This window comes from Hippopotamus amphibius, chromosome 11, assembly GCF_030028045.1.
Source record: "Hippopotamus amphibius kiboko isolate mHipAmp2 chromosome 11, mHipAmp2.hap2, whole genome shotgun sequence".
In the NCBI taxonomy this organism is placed as follows: Eukaryota; Metazoa; Chordata; class Mammalia; order Artiodactyla; family Hippopotamidae; genus Hippopotamus; species Hippopotamus amphibius.
In genome coordinates, this window is record NC_080196.1 from 49,597,841 (window position 1) to 49,621,684 (window position 23,844).

Below are 23,844 nucleotides of genomic sequence, written 5' to 3' on the forward strand. Positions count from 1 at the left end.
ATATTAATAGGAGGCAGGAAGGCTTATCTGAATGAGTCAACAAACAGAAACCAAAAACAAAACCAAGCATTACAATTGTTTGTATTCTGTGATATTAAAGAATGCTACTATGACTTTCAACTGCTGACAGTGACTGGGATTTGGTTACTGGCCTTACTTTAAGAAAGAGAATTGTCCTAACATAGTTTAGGCTATTTTAGTATTTGACTGTTGCTGTATTCTTGGGCTCTTCACAAATAAATGGATACTTCTAAAGTGTTTGAAAGATAGTTTATTCTCTAGAGGGCCTCCAAAAGTTCTTTGTCACCTATTCAATACCACTGCAGATAAATTCTCACGAATTTGTATCTTTAGTAAGATTTACCTTCTAGTTGTAATTGATCTTAAATAATTTGTCAAGCACTTGTTGAATCCTAATGTGTTCCACATTCTGTGCTCAGCAGCTGGAGGTAGGAGAAGAATCTTCCCTAACCTGGAGAAGCTTGCTTACTTATGAGGGTGATACCATGCAAGCAGTTGAGACCATGTAACCACTGGTGAATTAGATGTGTTGAGTGTAGAGAATGGGAGAACTTTTGTCATGTGGCTGCTGGCAGATACATGCTGGAGGTAGATGGGGTCAAGCTTGCTGGGACAAGGAGGGAAAAAAAGGCATTGCAGGCAGAGAGCAGAAGGCGTGAGGCAGGAAAGTGTCCTGAGGAGTGTCAAATATGTAGAAGAGAATTGATGAAATTTTGAAATGAATGGAAAGTATTCTCTGAGGTTCTCAATTGAGTAATGTAGTGGCAGTCTTCCTCAAACATGAAGTGAGAAGTTAAACTCTCAGAGTTGTTTTATCTGTTTTTTGGATGTGAGAGACTCTTCAAGCAGTACCTTTTTGTCCTCCAGATAAGGAAATTGAGGCCCAGAGAGACTTACGGCCCCAAGCTAGTTAGAGATAGAGAACCCCTGGCATGCCCAGCCTCTGATTCAAAAATGTTTTTCGTCACACTGTCTCATTATTGGCATTCATTTACTGCAGTGAAATGCTCCTGCATTGATATTAAATAAAGCATTACATTTTATTGTAGTAAATGAGTAGAAATAGCAAATCTCAGCTGCATTTCTTTGCTGAAGGAAAAAACACTGAAATCTTATTCTAAACTTTTTACATTATTATAAAGGTAATTTATAATAGGTGCTTGCCAGGTTGGATTGTAGGTACTATATCAAGGGCAGCATTTTATAAACCATTTCTCAAATCTCATCTGTGGAAGTTAGAGTGTAGAGGTTTCCCATAGAGCTTCACAGGATATCACACTCAGACAGTTCATGGAGTGTAAGACAAATCTTAATGCTTTATCGTTTGACATTTTAAGCAAGGAAAAAACACTTTTATAGGTTTAACTTACTGTGACATTTTCTTCTACTTGCCTTCCCCTTCAGGTATCTCCAGGGCAGCTTACTAAAAAGTATAGCTCATCCTCAACAATATATCTAGATGACAGCACAGTCAGCCAGCCTAATCTTAGAACCACAATAAAATGGTGAGTACAACTAGGTTGCCAAGGGCTGAGTGACAGAGACCCCCTCATTGCTAAAAGCACCCAAGCCATACACAATTTCATTCATTTGAATTGTCCTTTTTAGTGATCAGGTTAAGAAACTGGTGTCAACTATGTATTGATTTCAGGGACCTATATATGGGTTTTCAGTTTCCATTTTAATCTTAGAGTGCATGATAGAAGGGCAAGCCAGACAGCAAATATAAATCTTTATTTGACGCATTTCTGTTGTTGTTTTTTTTTTTTTTTCAAACTCTTTATTGGAATATATTTGCTTTACACTCTTGTACCAGTCTTTGAGGTACACCAAAGTGAATCAGCTGCATCTACACATATATCCCCATATCCCCTCCCTCCCGCGACTCCCCGCCATCCTGCCCATCCCGGCCTTCCAAGGCATCTCCCATCATCAAATTGATCTCCTTTTGTTATACAGCAACTTCCCACTAGCTATCTGTTTTACAGCTGGTAGTGTAAATAAGTCTATGCTACTCTGTCACTTGGTCCCAGCTTCCCCTTCGCCCCTCACCCCAGCCCCGTGTCCTCAAGTCCATTCTCTACTTCTGTATCTCCACTCCTGCCTGTCACTGGGTTCATCAGTACCATTTCTTCAGATTCCATATATATGTGTTCACATACAGTTTTTGTTTTTCTCTCTCTGGCTTACTTCACTCTGTATGACAGACTCTAGGTCTATCCACCTGATGACATATAGTTCAATTTCATTCCTTTTTATGGCTGAGGAATATTCCATTGTATATATGTGCCACATCTTCTTTATCCATTCATCTGTTGATGGGCATTTAGGTTGTTTCCATGTCCTGGCTGTTGTAAATAGTGCTGCCGTGAACATTATGCTACATGTTTCTTTTTGGATTATGGTTTTCTCTGGGTATATGCCCAGGAGTGGGATTACTGGGTCATATGGTAGTTCTATTTTTAGTTTTTTAAGGAACCTCCAAACTGTTTTCCATAGTGGCTGTACCAGCTTACATTCCCACCAACAGTGCAGGAGAGTTCCGTTTTCTCCACACACTCTCCAACATTTATTGTCTCTAGATTTTTTGATGATGGCCATTCTGACCGGTGTGAGGTGAAACCTCATTGTGACTTTGACTTGCATTTCTCTAATGATTAGTGATGTTGAACATCTTTTCATGTGTTTGTTGGCCTTCTGTACATCTTCTTTGGAGAAATGTCTATTTAGGTCTTCTGCCCATTTGTGGATTGGGTTATTTGCTTTTTTGGTATTCAGCTGCATGAGCTGCTTGTATATTTTGGAGGTTAATCCTTTGTCCATTGCTTGGTTGGCAAGTATTTTCTCCCATTCTGAGGGTTGTCTTCTTGTCTTGTTTATGGTTTCTTTCGCTGTGCAAAAGCTTTTAAGTTTCATGAGGTCCCATTTGTTTATTCTTGATTTTATTTCCATTCTTCTAGGAGGTGGTTCCAAAAGGATCTTGCTTTGATGAATGTCATAGAGTGTTCTGCCTATGTTTTCCTCTAGGAGTTTTATGCTGTCTGGCCTTACATGTAGGTCTTTAATCCATTTTGAGTTTATTTTTGTGTATGGTGTTAGGAAGTATTCTAATTTCATTCTTCTACACGTAGCTGTCCAATTTTCCCAGCACCACTTACTGAAGAGGCTGTCTTTTTTCCATTGTATTTTCTTACCTCCTTTGTCAAAGATAAGCTGCCCATATGTGCTTGGGTTTATCTCTGAGGTCTCTCTTCTGTTCCATTGATCTTCCTTTCTATTTTTGTGCCAGTACCATACTGTCTTGATCACTATGGCCTTATAGTATAGTTTGTACTCAGGAAGCCTAATTCCACCAACTCTGTCTTTCCTTCTCAAGATTGCTTAGGCTGTCTTTTGCGTTTCCATACAAATCGTAAGATTTCTTGTTCTAGTTCTGTGAAAAATGCCGTTGGTAATTTGATCGGGATTGCGTTGAATCTGTAAATTGCTTTGGGTATGATAGTCATTTTCACAATGTTGATTCTTCCAATCCAAGAACATGCTATGTCCCTCCATCTGTTTGTATCGTCTTTGATTTCTTTCATCAGTGTCTTATAGTTTTCTGCATACAGGTCTTTTGCCTCCTTAGGCAGATTTATCCCAAGGTATTTTATTCTTTTTGTTGCAATGGTAAATGGAAGAGTTTCCTTAATTTCTCTTTCTGCTCTTTCATTGTTAGTGTATAGGAATGCAAGAGATTTCTGTGCATTAATTTTGTATCCTGCTGCTTTACTAAATTCATCGATTAGTGCTAGCAGTTTTCTGGTAGAGTCTTTAGGGTTTTCTGTGTATAATATCATGTCATCTGCAAAGAGTGACAATTTTACTTCTTTTCCAATTTGGATTTCTTTTATTTCATTTTCTTCCCTGATTCCTGTGGCTAACACTTCCAAAACTATGTTGAATAATAATGGTGAGAGTGGACATCCCTGTCTTGTTCCTGTCCTTAGAGGGAATGCTTTCAGTTTATCACCATTTAGAACGATGTTGGCTGTTGATTTGTCATATATGGCTTTTATTATGTTGGGGTACTTTCCTTCTATGCCTATTTTCTGGGGAGTTTTTATCATAAATGGATGTTGAATTTTGTCCAAAGATTTTTCTGCATCTCCTGAGATGATCATATGGTTTTTATCCTTCAATTTGTTAATATGGTGTATCACATTGATTGATTTGCGTATATTGAAGAATCCTTGCATTCCAGGGATAAACCCCACTTGGTCATGGTGTATGATCTTTTTAATGTGCTGTTGGATTCTGTTAGCTAGTATTTTGTTGAGGATTTTTGCATCTATATTTATCAGTGATATTGGCCTGTAATTTTCTTTTTTGTGACATCTTTGCCTGGTTTTGGTATCAGGGTGATGGCAGCCTTGTAGAATGAGTTTGGGAGTGTTCCTCCTCCTGCTATATTTTGGAAGAGTTTGAGAAGGATAGGTGTTAGCTCTTCTCTAAATGTTTGATAGAATTCGCCTGTGAATCCATCTCGCCTTGGGCTCTTGTTTGTTGGGAGATTTTTAATCACAGTTTCAATTGCCATACTTGTGATTGGTCTGTTCATACTTTCTGTTTCTTCCTGGTTCAGTCTTGGAAGATTGTACTTTTCTAAGAGTTTATCCATTTCTTCCAGGTTATCCAATTGATTGGCATATAGTTGCTTGTAGCAGTCTCTCATGATCTTTTGTATTTCTGTGGGGTTTGTTGTTACTTCTCCTTTTTCATTTCTAATTCTGTTGATTTGCGTCTTCTCCCTTTTTTTCCTGATAAGTTTGGCTGATGGTTTATCAATTTGGTTTATCTTCTCCAAGAACCAGCTTTTAGTTTTATTGATCTTTGCTATTGTTTTCTTCCTTTCTTTTTCATTTATTTCTGCTCTGATCTTTCTGATTTCTTTCCTTCTGCTCACTTTGAGTTTTTTTGGTCTTCTTTCTCTACCTGTTTTAGGTGTAAGGTTAGGTTGTTTATTTGATTTTTCTTGTTTCTTGAGGTAGGACTGTATTGCTATAAACTTCCCTCTTAGGACTGCTTTTGCTGCATCCCATAAGTTTTGGGTCATTGTGTTTTCACTGTCATTTGTGTCTAGGTTTTTTTTTTGGATTTCCTCTTTGATTTCTTTAGTGATTTCTTGGTTGTTTAATAGTGTATTGTTTAGTCTCCATTCGGTTGTGTTTTTTTGCAGTTTTTTTCCTGTAATTGATATCTAGTCTCATGGCATTGTGGTCGGAGAAAATGCTTGATACGATTTCAATTTTTTTGAATTTACCAAGGCTTGATTTGTGACCCAAGATGTGATCTATCCTGAGAATGTTCCATGCGCATTTGGGAAGAAAGTGTATTCTGTCGTTTTTGGATGGAATGTCCTATAAATATCAATTAAGTCGAGATGGTCTAATGTGTCATTTAAAGCTTGTATGTCCTTATTTATTTTCTGTTTGGATGATCTGTCCATTGATGGAAGTGGGGTGTTCAAGTCTCCCACTATTACTGTGTTACTGTCGATGTCCCCTTTTATGGTTGTTAGCATTTGTCTTATGTATTGAGGTGCTCCTATGTTGGGGGCATAGATATTTAGCACTGTGATATGTTCTTCTTGAATGGATCCCTTGATCATTATGTAGTGTCCTTCCTTGTCTCTTTTAATAGTCTTTACTTTCAAGTCTAATTTGTCTGATGTGAGTATTGCTACTCCAGCTTTCTTTGGACTTCCATTTGCATGGAATATCTTTTTGCATCCCTTTCCTTTCAGTCTATATGTATCCCTTGGTCTGAAGTGGGTTTCTTGTAGGCAGCATATAGAAGGGTCTTGTTTTTGTATCCATTCAGCCAGTCTGTGTCTTTTGGTTGGAGCATTTAATCCACTTACATTTAAGATGCTTGTTGACATGTGTGTTCCAATAACCATTTTCTTAATTGTTTTGGGTTTGTTTTTGTAGGTGTGTTCCTTCTCTTGTGTTTCCTACTTAGAGAAGTCCCTTTAGCACTTGTTGTAAGGCTGGTTTGGTGGTGCTGAATTGTCTTAACTTTTGCTTGTCTGGAAAGCTTTTGATTTCTCCCTCAAATCTGAATGAGATTCTTGCTGGGTAGAGTATTCTTGGCTGTAGGTTTCTCTCCTTCAGGATTTTCAGTATATCCTGCCACTCCCTTCTGGCCTGCAGAGTTTCTGTAGAGAGGTCAGCTGTTATCCTTATGGGTTTTCCCTTATATGTTATTTGTTGCTTTTCTCTTGCTGCTTTTAATGTTTTTTCTTTGTGTTTAGTTTTTGTTAGTTTGATTAATACATGCCTTGGTGTATTTCTCCTTGGGTTTATTCTGTATAGGACTCTCTGCGCTTCTTGGACTTGATTAATTATTTCCTTTCCCATGCTGGGGAAGTTTTCCACTATAACCTCTTCAAATATTTTCTCAGACCCTTTCTTTTTTTCTTCTTCTTCTGGGATGCCTGTGATTCGAATGTTGGTGCGCCTAATGTTGTCACCAAGGTCTCTGGACTGTCTTCCATTCTTTTTATTCTTTTTTCTTTTTTGTGTTCTGTGGCAGTTATTTCCCCCATTCTATCCTCTAATTCACTTATTCGTTCTACCTCAATTATTCTGCTGGTTATACCACCTAGAGTATTTTTAATTTCGTTTATTTTGTTTATCTAGTACTGTTTGTTTGCTCTTTCGTTCTTCTGATTCCTTTTTAACTGTTTCTTGTATTTTCTCTATTTTGTTATCGAGATTTTGGATCATCTTTACTATCATAAATCTGAATTCTTTTTCAGGCAATTTTCCTATTTCCTCTTCATTTATTTGTTCTTGTGTATTTTTACCTTGTTCCTTCATCTGTGGCATATTGTTTTGTCGTCTCATTTTCCCCCCACTTTGGATGGGTGGAATTGTGTTCCTGCTGGGTCTTGGTGTTAAGTTGAGAACCTCTGGGAGACCTCACGGTAAAGGATAGTTCCTGGGAAGTGGGTTTCCCTGTTAGTCCAATGTTTTGGACCCAGAGCTCCCACCTCAGGAGCACAGGCCTGACACTGGGCTTGTGTATCAAGATCCCACAAGCTGTGTGGAGCAGGGAAAACGAAGAAAAAAAAAAAAGAAGGTAGGAGAACAGGAGAACAATAGCAAGCTAAAAAATACAATAGTAGGAAACTAACAGATGTGTTAGAAAAAAAATGTTGGAGCAACAACTGGATCGTAAAACAATTGCAATATCCTAAGTGAGGGGGTGGGAAGAAAAAAAAAGAAAATGAAAAAAGAAAAAGAAAAAAAAAAAAGCCAGAAAAGGCCTTGGCTGTGGGGACAGGGCTTAGACAAGGGTGGGGGTGGGGGGGGATGTTAGGCAATGGGCCGAGCCTCCCCTTAGAGAAGGCCCTGGGCATGGTGGGGAATGGGGCTCAGGTCCAGTGAGGTAAAGGGGTCCGGAAATGCCTCTGGTCCTGGGAGCAAAGGACCAGGTCAAGGTACCCAGCGGGCTCCCTGGGCCCAAGTTGGTGGGAGAGATGCAAGCACCTCCCCCAGTCCTCCAGTCTCGGAGGGCCCCTCCCCCTTGGGTTCTCTTATGTCCCACCCCCCCCCCCCCATTCCCCTAGAACCCTTACAGCTGCAGGGGGCACTGAAAGGCAGGAGACCAGACTCTGATGCCCAACAGGCTTCCCAGGGCCAACTGGGCTAGGGTAACACCTGTGCACTTCCCCAGATCTCCCAGTCTGGTAGGGTCCCTGTCTGCCTCTCTTCCTCACCCCCACCCCCCACTCTCCTAGGTTCTAAGCAGCTGGAGGGGGCCCTGGAGAATGAAGGACCAGGCCCGGGAGCCCAGTTGGCCTCCCTGGCCAAGAGAGTAGGCAAAACGCCCTCCAGCCTCCCCTGTCCCCCAATCTCAAAGCTCCCACCCCCTCCTGTCTGCCTCTCCACCTCCTCGCCCCTCCTCCCTCCTTCCACACCCCCCAGGACCCAGGCAGCCCGGAGGGGGCCTTGGAGGGTGGAGGACCCCTCTGGGGAGCCCAGCAGGGCCCCAAGCCAGGGAGCTCAGCAGGCCCTCCAGCCTCCTGGGTGGGAGAAACCCAATTGCGGTTTCCCCGATCTCCCCAGCCCCCAGCAGTCCCTCCAGGAAGGAACCTCTCCCCTCCCCCAGCCACCCCCCAGGGGTGCTGGTCCGGTCAGGCTTCCCCTTCCCCACCCCCCTGACTTCCCCCAGGTCCTACCCAGTTGCTGCGGGGTTCCTGCAGTCTGCTTGGGCCTCAGGTCCCCCTCTGGCCTCCGGTAACTTATTTGTGGGGAGACGCGATCTCTGCGTCTTCCCATGCTGCCATCTTGACTCCGCCCCCCCCATTTCTGTTGTTAAGACCTTGTTGAACATAATGAGAAGGAGAGGGACTTTGTATTGGATAGTTCTAGAAAAAATTATTTCTTTATGAGTTGTAGTCCTAAAACAATGTATACTACTTTGGAAGCTACTCTTAGAAGGAGGAACACTTGTCCCCTACTGGCACCATAGTGAATCTGCATTTAAATTTCATTGGATTTTGTCAGATTTATCCCACTGTGCATTTTTTTTTCCTGCACTATTTCTGGATGAAATTTCACTTCTCCTTCCTGACGCTGAAAGAGGGGGAAAATATATCAAACCAGTCTTAAGGAACACACTCTCAAGCTTAATTTCTTTGTAGATGCAGTTTGTTCGACTGAGGTTTTAACTTGAGATACATTTAATTTTTGTTTATATATCTATAAATATGTCTCCAACACACCGTATCAATCACAGCAGAAGAACAATAAAAGAGATGAAGTTTTGGAAACACGGCTGTGGTCAGGTGTATACTTAAGACATGAACAGTGTCATGATGATGCAAACTGTTCCTTAATTTCTGGGAGCACCTCATGGTCCACAATGGAGATGCACTTTCAAAACACCCTAATGATGAACCTTTCGAGTTTATTTAAGAGAGAGAAGGAAAAACCAAACAGGGTGCAGAGCTTTCTGACTCCCTTGGTGTTGTCCCCGGAACATTAATGTCTCCTTAGGATGTGAAGGTTGACTTTGCAGAGCACAGTTTGGGAAATGCTATTTGAAAATATTAATCTCCTTCATTTTATTTTCTGTCTTAAAAAGATAAGTAATTTGTATTTAATGTGCCAGCCTTTTTTTAGCTATGTAAATTATCAGTAACTTCTAGTTAAAAACAGCAAGTTCACAATCATAGTAATGCAACTTTCCTGTCTTACTTAGGATAATAGTTGTGGTCAAATCATGTTTCAGCAAAATCGGAGCCCTGTCTGTCTCTAAAGTCCTGAGTTTTGGCACTGATGTTTTAATTTAGCCAAGACACTAAATCTGTGGGTAAAGAAAATCACTACTTTGGCTAGAGTCACAGCTTCTTTCGAATTCAAAAGAGCCTGATGTTCTAGTATATACTTCAAAAGTAGCTTTAAAGATTAACCTTGCTCAGACAAGTAGGTTTCATGCCTTTTTTTTTCCAATCTCGTCTAATTTTTGGAAGTACAGTAAAGTTTAATTAGCTCTCATTAAGTTTTAAAAATGATCATTCAGCACAATCATTATTGGTGAAATAAAGGTTTACTGAGCTAGTTAATAGGGCCAATTGGCTTTTAGGAATGATTTTGGAAAATGTTTTATCATGAGATTAGTTTTCAGTGGGGTAGTTGTCCTCAGTGGGGTAGGGGAGCCTTATTAGAATCACTTATGCAACTTTTTCAAGATCTGTGTCTCTAAACACATGAATTCCGCCTCCCCCCGGCCCCCAAGACGCAGTGTCTGTGTGTCTGTCTCTCTCTCTTACACGCACTTTTTGAGAAGCGGGGGAATGTTGCGAGGCATGATTCTATGGACAAAAGCATCCCGAGTGATTCTGATCTTAACCCTAACTCATTCATCCTAAACTGTGCTGCACATTGCAGCCACCTGGGGATCTTTAAAAACAATCCTGATGCACAAGTCATACCCAGTGCCAGTGAAATCAGAACATTTTGAAGCAGAAGCCAGGCAGTTTTTAAAGCTTCTCAGGTGATCCCAGTGTGCAGCTGAGCTTGGGAGCCACTGTCTGGTTTGGGGTAGGAGAAAGAGAACTGCTTCTGATAATTGGTGGGACCTTGGGTAAGCCAGTTTTAAGCCTTGGTTCCCTTATCTGTAAAATGAGTTGTTTAATTAAATGTCATCTAAGGTTCAGTGGTCCTTTCATCATATAACTTCTAATTCTGTGATTTTAAAATCAGTTGGAAGATGAAACTTCGAAGCACTAGAGAAGTATCCATCTTTGATGCTCACAGTGTTGCAGGCCTTTATAAAAGTGCTAAGATTCTATGGACCTACTTATAAAATTCAGATTTGCCTTCCCTCAATTATTTTGAGTTTCATTTTAGACACTGAGAACAAAGGGAAACATATAACTTAACCAGAGAACCCCTTTGTTGCCTCATACACAACATCTGTGAATAACTTAGAAATACAGGAACTTAAAGAGTATCTGAGGACTTGTATCTATCTGTTCATTAAGACTTTATTTTAAGTAATTTGGAAATACCTATCAGTGGTAACATACTGTGTTGTAGTATGCTGCATTATTAGCACTGCTTATTGCAGGGTCGCTAGACCTAGCATCCATTTTGTGGCTGTAAAATTTTGCTATTAAAATTTCTAATACTTAGGTAAACGTGATTTTAAATCATTTTATTTGGTATAGAGCACTTTTATTATTTACTTTTAGGGAAATAATGGAAAATGGATGGGCAGGTGGATAGTGAACTCAATCAAGTGAGATGCAGGGCCTAACAAAAAAGCCACACACGCACACACCACCTCCTGTATGGCTTGAATCTAAGCATGTGTATAGATAAATATAGCTTGTACAGGACGAAAGTTTCTGTGGGTAGAAGGACACATGACAGGGGAAATATGTAATAATTTATATATTATAATAACCAAAACACGTCTTCTCACAGCATATCTGGCAGTTTGGGTCTCCTAATTTCGCTAAAAGCCGAAGAACCTAAAACCAGAGGGAAAGCACCCGTGGAGTACTGTTCTGAATTAGAGGATGTCAGGGCCACTGGACATCTGGAAGGTCTTCCCTCCCCGCCAGCCCCTTTCCAAAATGTCTTCAGGCCTCATATGATAAAAATCAATTATTACAATATATTTTTTTCCCTCCACAGTGTGACCTTAGCCATCTATTATCACATAAAGAACAGGTGAGCTCTTTTAAATCCTATCTTGTTATTCCAGCTAATTAATTTACAAGGTATCATGTTTAGTGTTAGGTGATGACTATAGACATTATTGGAGTACGCTTTTATTAGTAGAATGCTTTTATTATAATACTGAAGCGAGTCTTATATTTTTATCTCAAGACTCTTAATTCTTAAGTTACTGGGTATCTCAGAGTATTTGTTTCTGTGGGTTATATTGATATTTACTATATTAGAAATTGAAATTGAGAATTAAAACCTTACATCCATTGTATGTTAAAACAGGGTTTTCCTTAGCACTATGGAAATTTTGAGCTAGATAATGCTTTGTTGGGGGCGGGGAGGGTCGTCCTGTGCATTGTAGGGTATTTAGCAGCACACCTGGCCTCTGCTCACTAGATGCCAGGAGCGCCTTCTTCTTTCCTCCACATGACGACAACCAGACCTCTCCAGCCATGGCCAGAAGTCCCCTGGGGGCTGAAATCACCCCTGATTGGGAACCCCAGGGTTTAACATAGGTCATTTTTTAAACTGTTTTCCACAACAAAAAAGTTGAGAGAAAAGGATCTCATTGTTAATAGAAGACAGCTGATTCTTACATCGACTCTGTCTTCAGTCATCTGTTTTGAAGAAACAATATGAAGATCCAGCCTCATGCAGATATATAGTTGGAAAAAGGTGTATTTTTAAAGCCTTCAGATAATTGGGTATATTCTTTGATACTGTGCTAAAAGTCCACATGTGCTAGTTTCTTAAATTAGTTAAAATGGAATTCTAAATCATATCCATGAACTTGCAGTAAATACTATGTTAAATGAATGCCCATTGAACTGTCATGCATACGGAGTGGATCTTTTACCTGAACATGATTTTATATTATTATACATCGGTCATTTGTAAAGTATTGGTTCACATTTCTTTAGACAGTGTCAAAAACTCACTTTTGGTAGTATCACCACCAGTCTTACCAGAAAAGTCTTTAAATATTGAGAAGTTGTCAAGCTCACAGTAGATCAAGCTCACAATAGGAGTGATAAGTTTTCCAAAAATCCTGATATTTTTAGCTTGATGGCTTGAATTTTATCATTAGCAACAAATATGTTAGCGTTATTTTCCTTGAAGTAACAGGCTCACTTTGTTCATTTTTGGAAGAGTGACTGTCAGTTGTACATTCAAATAAAGATGGTGTTCTATGAAGTAAATGGTTCAAATAAAGATGGTGTTCTATGAAAAAAGTGACTTAGCACTAAGTCACCAATGCTTTTCCTTCACACAACTGTATTTCAGTCTGTAAAAGTGCTTGATGCATACTTTCCACTTACTCAGAATATTAAAAAGAAGGATCAAGGTTTAAGAACAGTATTAATTGTTATTATTTTATCAGGGGTGTTCTTAAGTAAAGCAGATTTTTTTTTAACTGCAAGTAGCTGTGAATAATTGAATGACTTCTAATTGAGTTTGGTACCACTGCTCAGAAACCAGCAGTTTTACCCACTTTTGCTTTTATGCAGTCACAGCAAATGTCCAACAATGTAAAGGCAGGTAATGTCTTAGTATTCTTATAAAAACAGTTTTGACATCTTGGGCCTCCTGAAGAGGGGATGGGGAGGATCCCAGAGCCCTGCAGACCACATTTGGAGAACTGCTGTGTAAATTTTGAGCACAGTGTATTAGTGTGGTGAAATTTTAAGTAAAAAGCCTGGTCTCTTTTAAAATAAAAAGCATTACATTTTTAACTCAAACTATTTAAGAGACAAGAAGAAATACAACAGTAAGAATATAATTTAAAGAAATAAAGAGAAAGAAACCGAGGAAAAAAACTGAATCTCATATTCACATTCATTGAAGTGAGAAGACTTTATTGCCCACCACCACTGCTTTATAAAATGTTCTTGTATTGATATATTTCAGTGTGAGGTTAGAGGAATGGAAATATATTGGTTTGCTAGCATTGCCTGTTCGGGAGGGTTAGTGCTTGTGAAGGCAACTCTGGCTGGTGGTTGTAGAAAAGATTTCAGAGTTTGATGTGTTGAATAAAAATAGGTCAGGAAACCTTTCTAATGGCAGAATCCAGGACGAGAATTTGTAAAAAACTGTTTACTTTGTCAAAGGTTAAGCTTCCTCTACTCCTCTCTCTACTCCTAGCAGATGTGTTACTAAGATAGTAACTCCTGAGTTAACTTTCTACATGCATATTCTTATTTTATAGAGATGGAAATAGATCCCTGGATATTTTTGATGAGTGCTCACATCCACTCACAGTAAGTGTCAGTTTTATTGAAGTATTTTTCTCTTATAGTTGTTTATTTCATGCTGATTTGCTTTGAAATTAGTTACTAGAAGAAAATTACTCCCTCCAGCTCAAGGTCCACATCATCTTCCTCTGAAGTCCTCTTCCCCACCCCATGTTGTGTCTCGTTATTTTACCAAAGGCACGTTGTATAAGGGGTGTGACGGATAAGAACTGAGTTGTGCTTTGTATGATTAGTGAGCAGGTAAGTAAACATACCCAAGTAACAGAGCATGTATCTTTTTGAAGGATGATTTTCCATAACATCAAAGAATGTAAATATTTGTAAATAAACCTAACAAATGTGGTAAGACCTCTAAGAAGAAAATTAGAAAACTGCTTAAATTTTAAACCCATTAAAATGACAAAGTTTTAAAATTCACATCTTCAGGTGCTCTGTGGCCACGTGTGGCTGGTGACTGCTGTATAGGACAGAGCATTCTTAGAGCCTGATGGTTACAGGACCCTGGAAGTGCTTTTTTCAAAGTTGATGGCAGAAAAGTATGATGACCCATGGTGATCAGCAAGACTTTTGAACCTAAAAAGAGTTGACATTTGGTTAGAATTCTGTGGGGAGAAAGGTGGAAATATGTAAATTTTCTGAGGTTGCGCCTGTGTTTTTCTTTAGTGAACGGGGGTGAGTATGAAATCACTGTAGTGTTTTAGGATCCCATTGTTTATATTTAAAAGACTCCAAGACATGTCACCCAACCAAAATTAGTTTAAGGGGCACGTGGGCCCAAATGTGAAGACTGCTACCTTAAGGGTACTTTTAAGTATTTTTCTTCAGTTGATGTTTATATTGCATTTTTTCTTCTTTTAGCAAGAAAAGCTTCCAGAGGAATACTTTAAGCATGATCCTGAACATAAATTCATTTACAGATTTGTTTGCACTGTGTTTAGTGCTGCACAACTAACTGCTGAGTGTGCAGTAGTAACTTTGGTAAGATACGTTTTCTTTCATAAAGCATCTGTAGAAATTTCTGTCTTGTACACAAGGGGTGGTCCTGTTTTTAAAATGAAAGTAGGTTCCTGAAATGATCGTCAGAACTTTACTAAGAGAAACCTATCAAAAGAAAGTAAAATATACACATTTGAGCTTAATAGTCATTATGATTTAAAATGTTGCCATTGCTCTTCTTATCACAAAACAGGTGCTGTTAAAGGCAGCAGGAGAGAGTTCTGGTTTCTCCTTGCACACCTCAGGGCACACATGCACACACAGTGCACACACATACACACAGACGAGGCGTGCAGTGGTGGTAGGATGGGGCCGATGACACCTCTGGTCCCCCAGTCCGCAGAAACGGACTCCGTGTAGTTCTAAGCTGAGTCCCAGGCTGTATTACCTAGACAGTTCTGATGTACAGCTGACTGAGAACTGCTGCCCTCAGTTCTCTGTTCTTGGATGATGGTGTTAACCATCCCCGCTGTCCTCTTGTGCCTGCATGTGGAGTCGCCCAGGATTAGGGTGCCAGCAGTACTTGGAAAGGCTTTACTCTCGTTAGGCTGCTAAACTGCAGTTGCGTGAGGACCTTTGTGTCATCCATACTGAATTCCTACGGTAAGATTTGATCATTTGAATAATAAATCATATTCAGGTGAGAGGTAGTTGGGATTGTTTTACTTACTCCTCCCTATAGCACACCTGTACGGGAAAGTCAGCTGCGTGGTCCGGAGGGAAGGAATAGTTAGGCCACTGCCTGCTTCTGTCCAGGCAGAATCTAGCAGAGGAGGCTTGTCCTTTTGAAAAGAGACCCCTCTGTGGACACTGGATCAGACACAGGCCTTTCCGTGGAGCTACAAGCCACTTGGAGTGCTTAGCACGTGCTTGAGAGAGGCAGCAGTGGCGCTTGCACGTGGAGAGCCAGGAAATGCAGGGAGGAGAGCATCTGGGGCTGGAAGAGGGGCATTTCTTTGTAGACATGTTGAGTGTGACGTACCTGTGAGACAGCAGAGTGGCGATGTCTAGTGATCATTCGAGTGTATGGGACGGGATCATGAGTCTGAGCTAGAGGGAGGGCATTAGGTAGAGCTGTTCAAATGCAGAGAAAGAATGTAAAATAAAAAGTGGGTAGAAGACGTGTAGGGACTGTTAGCACTTAAGGGCAAGTCCCCAGAGGAGTGGCTAGAGTGGTAGGAAACCCAGGAGGGCATCATAAGTGATGCCAGCAGAGGTTCAGGAAGGAGAGTGTGGTCCAAGTGCTAGTTGCTGCCAAGGAGTTGCTCGTGTCATAAATCCCCCCTAATACCTACTCTGTCCCTATTCTGAGTGCTGGGGATGGAGGAGAGAAGAGTTGAATAAAATTCTTGCCTTTATGGAGCAAGTGTGGAAGACATAAGTTTTTGTGTTTGTTTTTAATTTTTAAATTTTATTTATTCTTTTGGCTGCGTTGGGTCTTTGTTGCTGTGTGCAGGCTTTCTCTCGTTGCGGCGAGCCGGGGGGCTCCTCTTTGTTGTGGTGCGCAGGCTTCTCATTGCAGTGGCTTCTCATGTTGCAGGAGCACAGGCTCTAGGTGCATGGGCTTCAGTGGTTGCAGCATGTGGGCTCTGTAGTTGTGGCTTGTGGGTTCTAGAGCTCAGGCTTAGTAGTTGTGGCTCATGGGCTCAGTTGCCCCGCAGCAGGTGGGATCCTCCCAGACCAGGGATCAAACCCATGTCCCCTGCATTGGCAGGTGGATTCTTAACCACTGCATCACCGGGGAAGTCCTGCTCCGGTTTTTTGAGTTTTGTTGTTGTTGTTGTTTTAATTTTTATTGGAGTATAGTTGATTTACAATGTAGTGTTCATTTCAGGTATACAGCAAAGTATAAGTATCTTTGGTAATGAGTATTTTTAAAAATGAATATTTCAAGTAGTTGTAAAACTCAGGAAGAGAAAGCAAGGTAAAGGAATAAAGTGATTAGAGGGGCTTACTGGAAAGATCAGAAAGAGCCTCTTTAAAGAGGTAACGTTTGAACCTGGGACCTGGCCGAACCGAGGAAGAGCAGGAGTTGCCGGTATTACAGGCATAGGGGACAAGTGCAAGGCTCTGAGACAGGAACATGTCCTGTGTGTTCAAGGAACAGCAAGGTGGCTGTTGTGATCAGAGTGGGGAATGAGGGAAAGAACATAGGTGATGAGGTCGCAGGACAATGCCATACCGCACAGGGCCTTGTAACTTACAGGCCACGCCAAGAAGTTATTTGTTTGATGGGAAAACTCTGGCAGATCTTAAGCAGGCACATGAAGGACACTTAATTTAAGAGGCTCTCCTGCCTGCTTTGGGGAGAAGAGACTGTAGTCTGTTGAGAGTCAGAGTGGAGGCAGAGAAGTTCGGAGGCAACAGCAGTCACATGAGTCAGAAGTGACAAATGTTGGGTTGGCCAAAAAGTTGATTTGGGTTTTTCCATAACATCTTAGGCAAAAACCCAAACGAACTTCTTGGCCAAGCCAGGAGAAGAGAAAAGTGGTCTGGTTACCAGGGAAGGTAGAGACAACAAGAATCTCCAACAGATTGGAGCAAGAGAACTCAAATGGAGGTGTCTTTCAGTTGTGAGGGAAGGCCTGGGCTGGGGAGCGTTGGGATGAAGAGCCCTGTGCAGACACCAGTGACCGTGGCAAGAGTAGTTTCAGCAGAGCCACGGCGGCAGGGGACGGACGCCAGTGCGCTAAGGAGAGGAGGCGATGAGGAGCCAGTGTCAGGGCGTTTCCTGAGGACAGATGCTAGGGGTCGTGGGGCATAGGCTGGGAACAGGTAAGTGTTCCCAGTGGAGGAAATCTCTGACAGAGAGGGAGAAATTGTTCAAAAAGAGGTTAATTGTGGGAACAGTATTCTGCAGAAGTGAGATGGGATCCACTTCATTCATAGAAGAGTTGGCTTTAGTGAGAAGAAAGAAATCTCACTTCCCCTGAGACAGGAGGGCAAGTGGTATAAATGAGTGTGGGCACATACCAGGCTTGCCAGTAAAGGTGAGAGGAAATGGAGAGATTGTCAATGTCCTTTTAAGTGCCTCTAATTAGTCCCGTAGAGAATTGGACCTTGTTAGGAAGATTCATTCTTAGGGTACTGGAGAGTGCTGAGTTCTCTGGGGAATGGAAGCAGAACTTCACTCAGAACATGCACATAGAATCTCAATATCCATGTTTGAAAACACAGTTGAGTTTGGAGAGCACTGGCAAATCTGAGCTGTCAGTCTGATAACCTTCAGATCGTTAAACATACTCTTTAAAATTGGATTTTTTCTTTTTGTCAAATGGCATATACACTCTTCTGCAGAGGTCACCACAAATCACAGCTTACCTCTCTCATCTTTACCCAACTGTTAACTTTGTCCGTTTCTTTGTAGAATAGACATTTGATACATGGAAAAGAAATCATGACATTAACTCACAAACTGCCTGGCAGGTTTAGAGGGGCCTCAGGGATACAAACACCGGCAGCTCTTTCCACCTTAAAACCAAAAGAATTGAATAAGCTGCAGATTATGTAAGACAGAAATGAATTATTAAATGATAATGGAGATGTGAAAAATAGAGGATATGAAAAAGACTATCCTTTGTATGCATGTGCGTTCCTTAAGAAGGTATTGAATATGGGAATGCTCGACAGTTATAAAGCCCCTTTGTACTGCCTGTCCTGCTGTGCCACACAGCCGCCACTGGAAGGCTCTCGACCACCAGTTTTCATCTTCACGTTCATGCCGTAAAAGGACTAGTTACTCTGACGAGGAGATAAAGACGTGCTCAGTCTTACCAGAGTTTTACATACTCAAGCGTTATGTAAAATTGCCGTGTAACCACCACCAGGTATGGTAGGTACATTGCACATGCAGGCACTCAGGCATTTACTGAGCAGTTGAAATCCATGCTGGGCTGTATGTGCTGCCCTTTACAAGTGGGAAGGTAATAACACAATGCCTGTCTTTCGAATGCCCTTTGTTCTTTCATTCCTGTGACCAAAATTGGGTTGGAAATTCACATGGGCAGAGTAGAAATATCAGACCAACAGAAATACCTGACCTACAGCTGTGACTTGGCTTCTGGCCTTGGCTGGCCAAGCAAAGTCTGTAGAAGCTAAGAATAAAAGGCATGTCAGAAACAGATGAAATCTGTCATTCCTACCAATTCTTATCACAGCACTTAAACGGAACTAAAATCAAAGATCAGTGCTCTACTTTTTGCAGGTGTACTTAGAAAGACTTTTAACTTATGCTGAGATCGACCTTTGCCCTAATAACTGGAAAAGAATTGTTCTGGGAGCCATTTTTCTTGCCTCCAGCGTTTGGGATCATCCGGCTATATGGAATGTGGACGACTGCCAGGTCTTCAAGGACATTACCGTTGAGGACATGTGAGTTTGTAAGGTTATGGTGAACTTTCTATTTTCCAATACCTCATTTGCTCCCATACCGTTTACATTTTAAGAAATGTTACATTTGAAGAAAGGTTATATTGTGCAAAGAGCTGAAATAGGTGTAAAACTACAGACTTCTCCCTGTCTAGCTATAGTATAACAATTCGTATTTCCCATCATTAATTGGTAGGTCTTGATATGTTATTGCTGTAATATTCTGCTTGATAAATGGAAATTATTTTTCCAGTGGTTTTTGCCAGACATTTTACAAGCTCACTGCAGAACAACATGGTATAGTAAATAACTTCACGGCTTTCTTAAAGTTGTCTACCAGGTTCAGAACTTTTTTAAGGGGCACACGTCTGGCCTGTGAAGTAAGTGGCCACCGTTAAGGTCTCAGGGCTCTAGACTACTGCGAGGTTATAACTTCAGCCTGAGTCACACATTGTATATTTGCTTTTGCTGGTCTTTTTCCTCCTTTTTTTTTTTTTTTCCCCTCCTTTTTACCTGAGGTTTTGTTGTTATGGAAATCGTGATATACAGATAGCCACATATAAAGGTTTCAGATCCCTGTGTTCCTGTCTCCTCCCCTATTTAGGAGTATTGCCCATGTTTAGAAATAGGTCTGCTGAGTTAGGAAACTCTGATCTCTCAGACCGGAAAGCATCACCCGGGCCTCACCCAGGGCACTCAGCAACCTCAGCAGCACTGTGTGGGACCTTCAGTTAACTAGGCAGCTGCTCCTCACAGATGTCATGCTGACATGGGCATGAAACACCAGGCTTCCAGTCTGGCTGTGGTGAAGGGCCCCAAGGGTGGGAGGCAGGATGAGCCAGAGAGGTATTTCTAGCAGACTCTTGAAGTGCTCACTTGACAGTGACAATGTCTTTGTGGGTGGCGTGTGGGAAAATGTGAAAGGACACGTCTGGATTATATTGAACGGAAGAGGCTGATCAAGATCATGGCAGGCAGTGGCCAGAGTTTGCTTTTGTACCTTTGCACCTTACTCTAGATAATTCAGAATTGCCAAAGTGCATATTTAAAACTGAAGCGAGGAAACTTGTGACCAAGTGAAGGGACCAGGGATTGTTGGGATGGTAGCTGTCAAAGTGGCTTTTGGTGAAAATGCCCACTTTGGTGATAATGTAAACTAAGTAGTCATGGGGATATTGCTGGTGGCCATCGTAGTAAACAGTGTGATGGCGGATAATGGCTTTGAAATGAATAGAAGTACTTTTGGAAGTTGCAAAAACTAAAGTGACTTTGACCATCGGTATCATCAGTCTTTAAACTGGTCCCTTGAAGGAAGGAAAATTTGTAATCATAAACACCAACCCTACCATGATGGCCGCTGAAATTTTCTGAGAACCTGCCACTAAGGTGACCAGCGCTCTGGTTCCAATGATAACATCAGAGAACATGCAGGGCAATGTGTGGGTGTTCATAGATGTGAGCCCAGGAGCCTTGGTGGCAGTGTCTAGCTCCAGGAAGAAACATTTTAAGCAGCGCTTTTCTGTGTAGAACGGAGAATCACCCAGAGTTATGTTTATAGTAGGCTGCTTTTGTTGATGATCTTTGGAAATTGGAAAGCATTACCACAAAGTGTTGAACACACATTTGTTTCATCGCTCTGCTGTTGACTACTATTTGTAATGGTCTCATTTTGAGTCTAAATTGAAAAATTGGTGTCTAACAGCTTTTCTTTAAAACTTTCTAACATTTATGTCTTATTAAAGTATATTTCCCTTCAAAAGACTAAGTTAAAGTTAGTAGCTGCTGTTCAGAAAATTTGCTGCGCCTGTAAATGGTCTGCTCTTCAGCCATCTAGCCATTTAAAAAACAACAGAAAACACAGAAAGTGCATATTCTGTAGGCATAATGCTTTTCTTCAGTGATTAAGGCTCTATTAATAGACATGTTAATCCTATGAAGTACTGTATTTCCAGACAATTAAAATGTATTCGTGGAGAGAATATAAAAGGGAGAGTGAAGTGCATTTATTCCTGTAGTAAATGAAGTCCTGATTGCTGATTATCAAAACATTAACTGATTTATGTTTCTATAGACTTATGGCCATATGAATAGGAAATTAATTTTGGAATTAGGTTCAGTTAGGTTTAAAGTTCAACAAATGAGAAACCTCATTTCTGCGCATACTCTGCTCTCCATACAGGAGAACATCAAGCATTTATTGCCTTATCCAATAGATAAGATATTAACAGTTTAAAACCCAGAGACCAAATATATTGTAAAATAAGCCACTCTCATGTTTGGGTGTTTACCATTGTTATACAATTAACTCTCTAAATTTAGTGATTGCTGTGAAAATGGTAAGATTTACTCTAATTTTATGTTTATTTACTTAAACATTTGGCAAGCAAATGGCTGTATATGGTTATGTAGCAAAGGCTTGCTGCCAGCACTCTGCTTTCCCACTTCACTGAATTCGCCCTCTGCGGGCATGTGCGCGTTCTGTCCAGGCAGGGGGCTGCGGGGCTGAGCATCCGGGGCTGCTCTGTCAGAGGTTATATCATAAAGTGGGTTTAGTCCAGCCAAGACAGCTATCTTTAAGCTTACTGCCTTCTAAAGCTTAGAAAGTACATCCTGTCCTGTCATAGTGACAACTTCTCACCCTAGTAAGGTTAAGGTGAACAGAAACTTGCATTAGGCCCTTTGACACAGCCCCATGCACTGGAGCAGGGGGAAGGGATTCCCTTTCTCATCGAATGTAGCTTATTTGTTTATTGATTTGAGATGAATCCTGTTGCCTCAAGAGTTTTCCCCCCTCAGAGATAATAGCAGTGGCTCTCGATGGATCCATTTGTTGCCGTAGTGATGTGCCCACTCCTTTTGTTGGCGCGTATCTACTTCAGTAAGCCCCTTCCTGTTACCGCCCGGTGAAAATGTCTGCCAGTTCTTCAGAACGAATAAACAAGCATACATCATTCCTTTCATCTGATCACTATAGCGGGGCCTTGTGAGCGAGCGTGGAGCATGAATCCTACAGCTGCACTCATGGAACTCCGAAGAATAAGCCCCCAAGTCAGCAGCACGAGAGCAGAAGAGGGCCGTAACCTCTTCCCCCTTGTCCCAAACTCAAAGTGCTGGGATGCAGAAAGGACCACAAATAGCTGTACCTTGTTTGAACATCAGTGTATTAATCCAGCTGGGTAGCCATTATTTGTTTCAAAACAGTATTTAGAGCCATCCTCGTAGCTCAGAATGGTACTTTTGAAAATAGCCCAGTTGACTAAAATTGTCCTGTGTTGGTTTTGTCTTCTCCTCCCCCAGGGATGAGATGGAAAGGCACCTTCTGGAGCGACTTCAGTTTAATATTAATGTTCTTGCCAGTGTTTATGCCAAGTACTACTTTGACCTTTGCTGCTTAGCAGATGACAACAACCTGAGCTTTCTGTTCACTTCTTGCGTCAAAGAGCGGGCGCAGAGCCTAGAGGTGAGGAGTGCTCACTGGGGTTTTCTATCAGCCACCAGAGCCAGCGTCTGTGGCCAAATTGTATTGAGCAGTGATTAGGAAAATGGAAAGCTGTTAAATTAACAGTTTGAAGAGCTTATTAACCCTGGCGTCATATTTCCTATGGTTTATACAGGGATCTCACATTATTAAAAAAAAAATAGATATTCTCTCTTCTTTAACCATAATTCAGAATATTTCAATTAGATTTAATCTGTTCTTAGTGGTTTTCCATCTGAACCTCCACACTTACATATAACCATACATGAATAATTTCTTACAGTTTTATCCCTAATCATAGGTATATACATAATCTACTTAGCACTCTTAACTGTCTTTTACTCAGCTTGCAGTTTGTGTGTGTGTATCACAGTTCAGTCCCATGAGTTTGTTAGACAAAGCATCAGTGGCTAACCTGAGAGACCTATACTTGGAAGGTATAATGTGGGTTCAGATACTGGATGTAGAAAGTACATAAGTTTTTAATGGAAATGGTAATGTACATGGGACGAAGTAATTTATGGCTCATGATTTTTGGTGGGCATACAGCAAAATTCACAACTGAAATGAACACATTTAAAATTGACACTCTCTGTGGTACCTTGGTGGTACTTTAGAGTAAGATGTTTTTCTATCATAATTTACATGCAAGTGAAATAGCACCTTTCAGTGCTTCAGTCATGAGACCTCTCCTGCCTTTAGCACACACCTACCTCATTAAAATTTTCTCAGAGTATGTAATTACTGATGAAGATTGAATAGAAGTTGAATAGCTGAGTAAACACTGATTCAGCCCAAGTGTATGTTCATTATGTTTAAGGATCAAGCGTGTAGGTAACAGATGATACTGCTATTAGGAGCCTATCTTTGGGAACCCAATTTTTCAATAACTCTTAAGTTCCCCTTTACCCCAGCAATCTAATCATAGCCCTTATAACCTTAGGGAATTGGCAGTTAGTGTAGATATCAGCTATCCAAAGTAGCAGTAACTATGAACTGTCTAAAAGAATGTCGATGTGTGGCTTATCAATGATGCCTTTTTTTTTAAAGGTTGGAACTTTTTTTTCCTCCTAATCGTATCTGTGTTCTGTGTGACTTTCCTAGGCCATTTCCAGATTGTGTGACGACAAATACAAAGACGTGTGCAGTGCTGCTGTAAGAAGGTCCCTCAGTGCTGATCATTTAATCGGTATTCAGCACTCCAACACCATCCTCTCTTAAGGAAGAAGTGAGGGGTTGTAACATCAGAAACCCCTCGCAACAAGGACTGGAGAAATACCACCTCTCCTGTTCAGAAACCTGCAAAGTTAGTATTTTCACCTAAAAGAAAGACATTGAATTCAAGAGACTCATGGACAGTGAGGATTATGCTCATAGGAAAGAACGGGACCTTGTCAATGCAACACTCTCTTCTGTCCTTTTTGATGTAAACAGAGTTACAAAAACCACTCCAAAGCTTAAAGCTCCCAACCCACACACAGTTGTTGGCTTACTCTGT

The 23,844-nt window shown here is 40.9% G+C and overlaps 1 protein-coding gene across 2 annotated transcripts in view; it reads left to right on the forward strand.

Annotated features, from left to right (window-relative positions):
• Positions 1 to 23,567, forward strand: part of LOC130831440 (cyclin-Y-like protein 1) — a 38,298-nt gene extending 14,731 nt beyond the window's left edge. Inside the window, exons 4-10 of one of the 2 annotated variants that reach the window (XM_057699587.1) lie at positions 1,426 to 1,526; positions 11,217 to 11,252; positions 13,459 to 13,510; positions 14,363 to 14,482; positions 18,705 to 18,871; positions 22,166 to 22,328; positions 23,451 to 23,567. In XM_057699587.1, the coding sequence (XP_057555570.1) occupies positions 1,426 to 1,526; positions 11,217 to 11,252; positions 13,459 to 13,510; positions 14,363 to 14,482; positions 18,705 to 18,871; positions 22,166 to 22,328; positions 23,451 to 23,567 (756 nt within the window). The remainder of the gene's footprint in view (positions 1 to 1,425; positions 1,527 to 11,216; positions 11,253 to 13,458; positions 13,511 to 14,362; positions 14,483 to 18,704; positions 18,872 to 22,165; positions 22,329 to 23,450) is intronic. The other variant, XM_057699588.1, reaches the window with a different exon arrangement.
• The last annotated feature ends 277 nt before the right edge of the window (positions 23,568 to 23,844 follow it).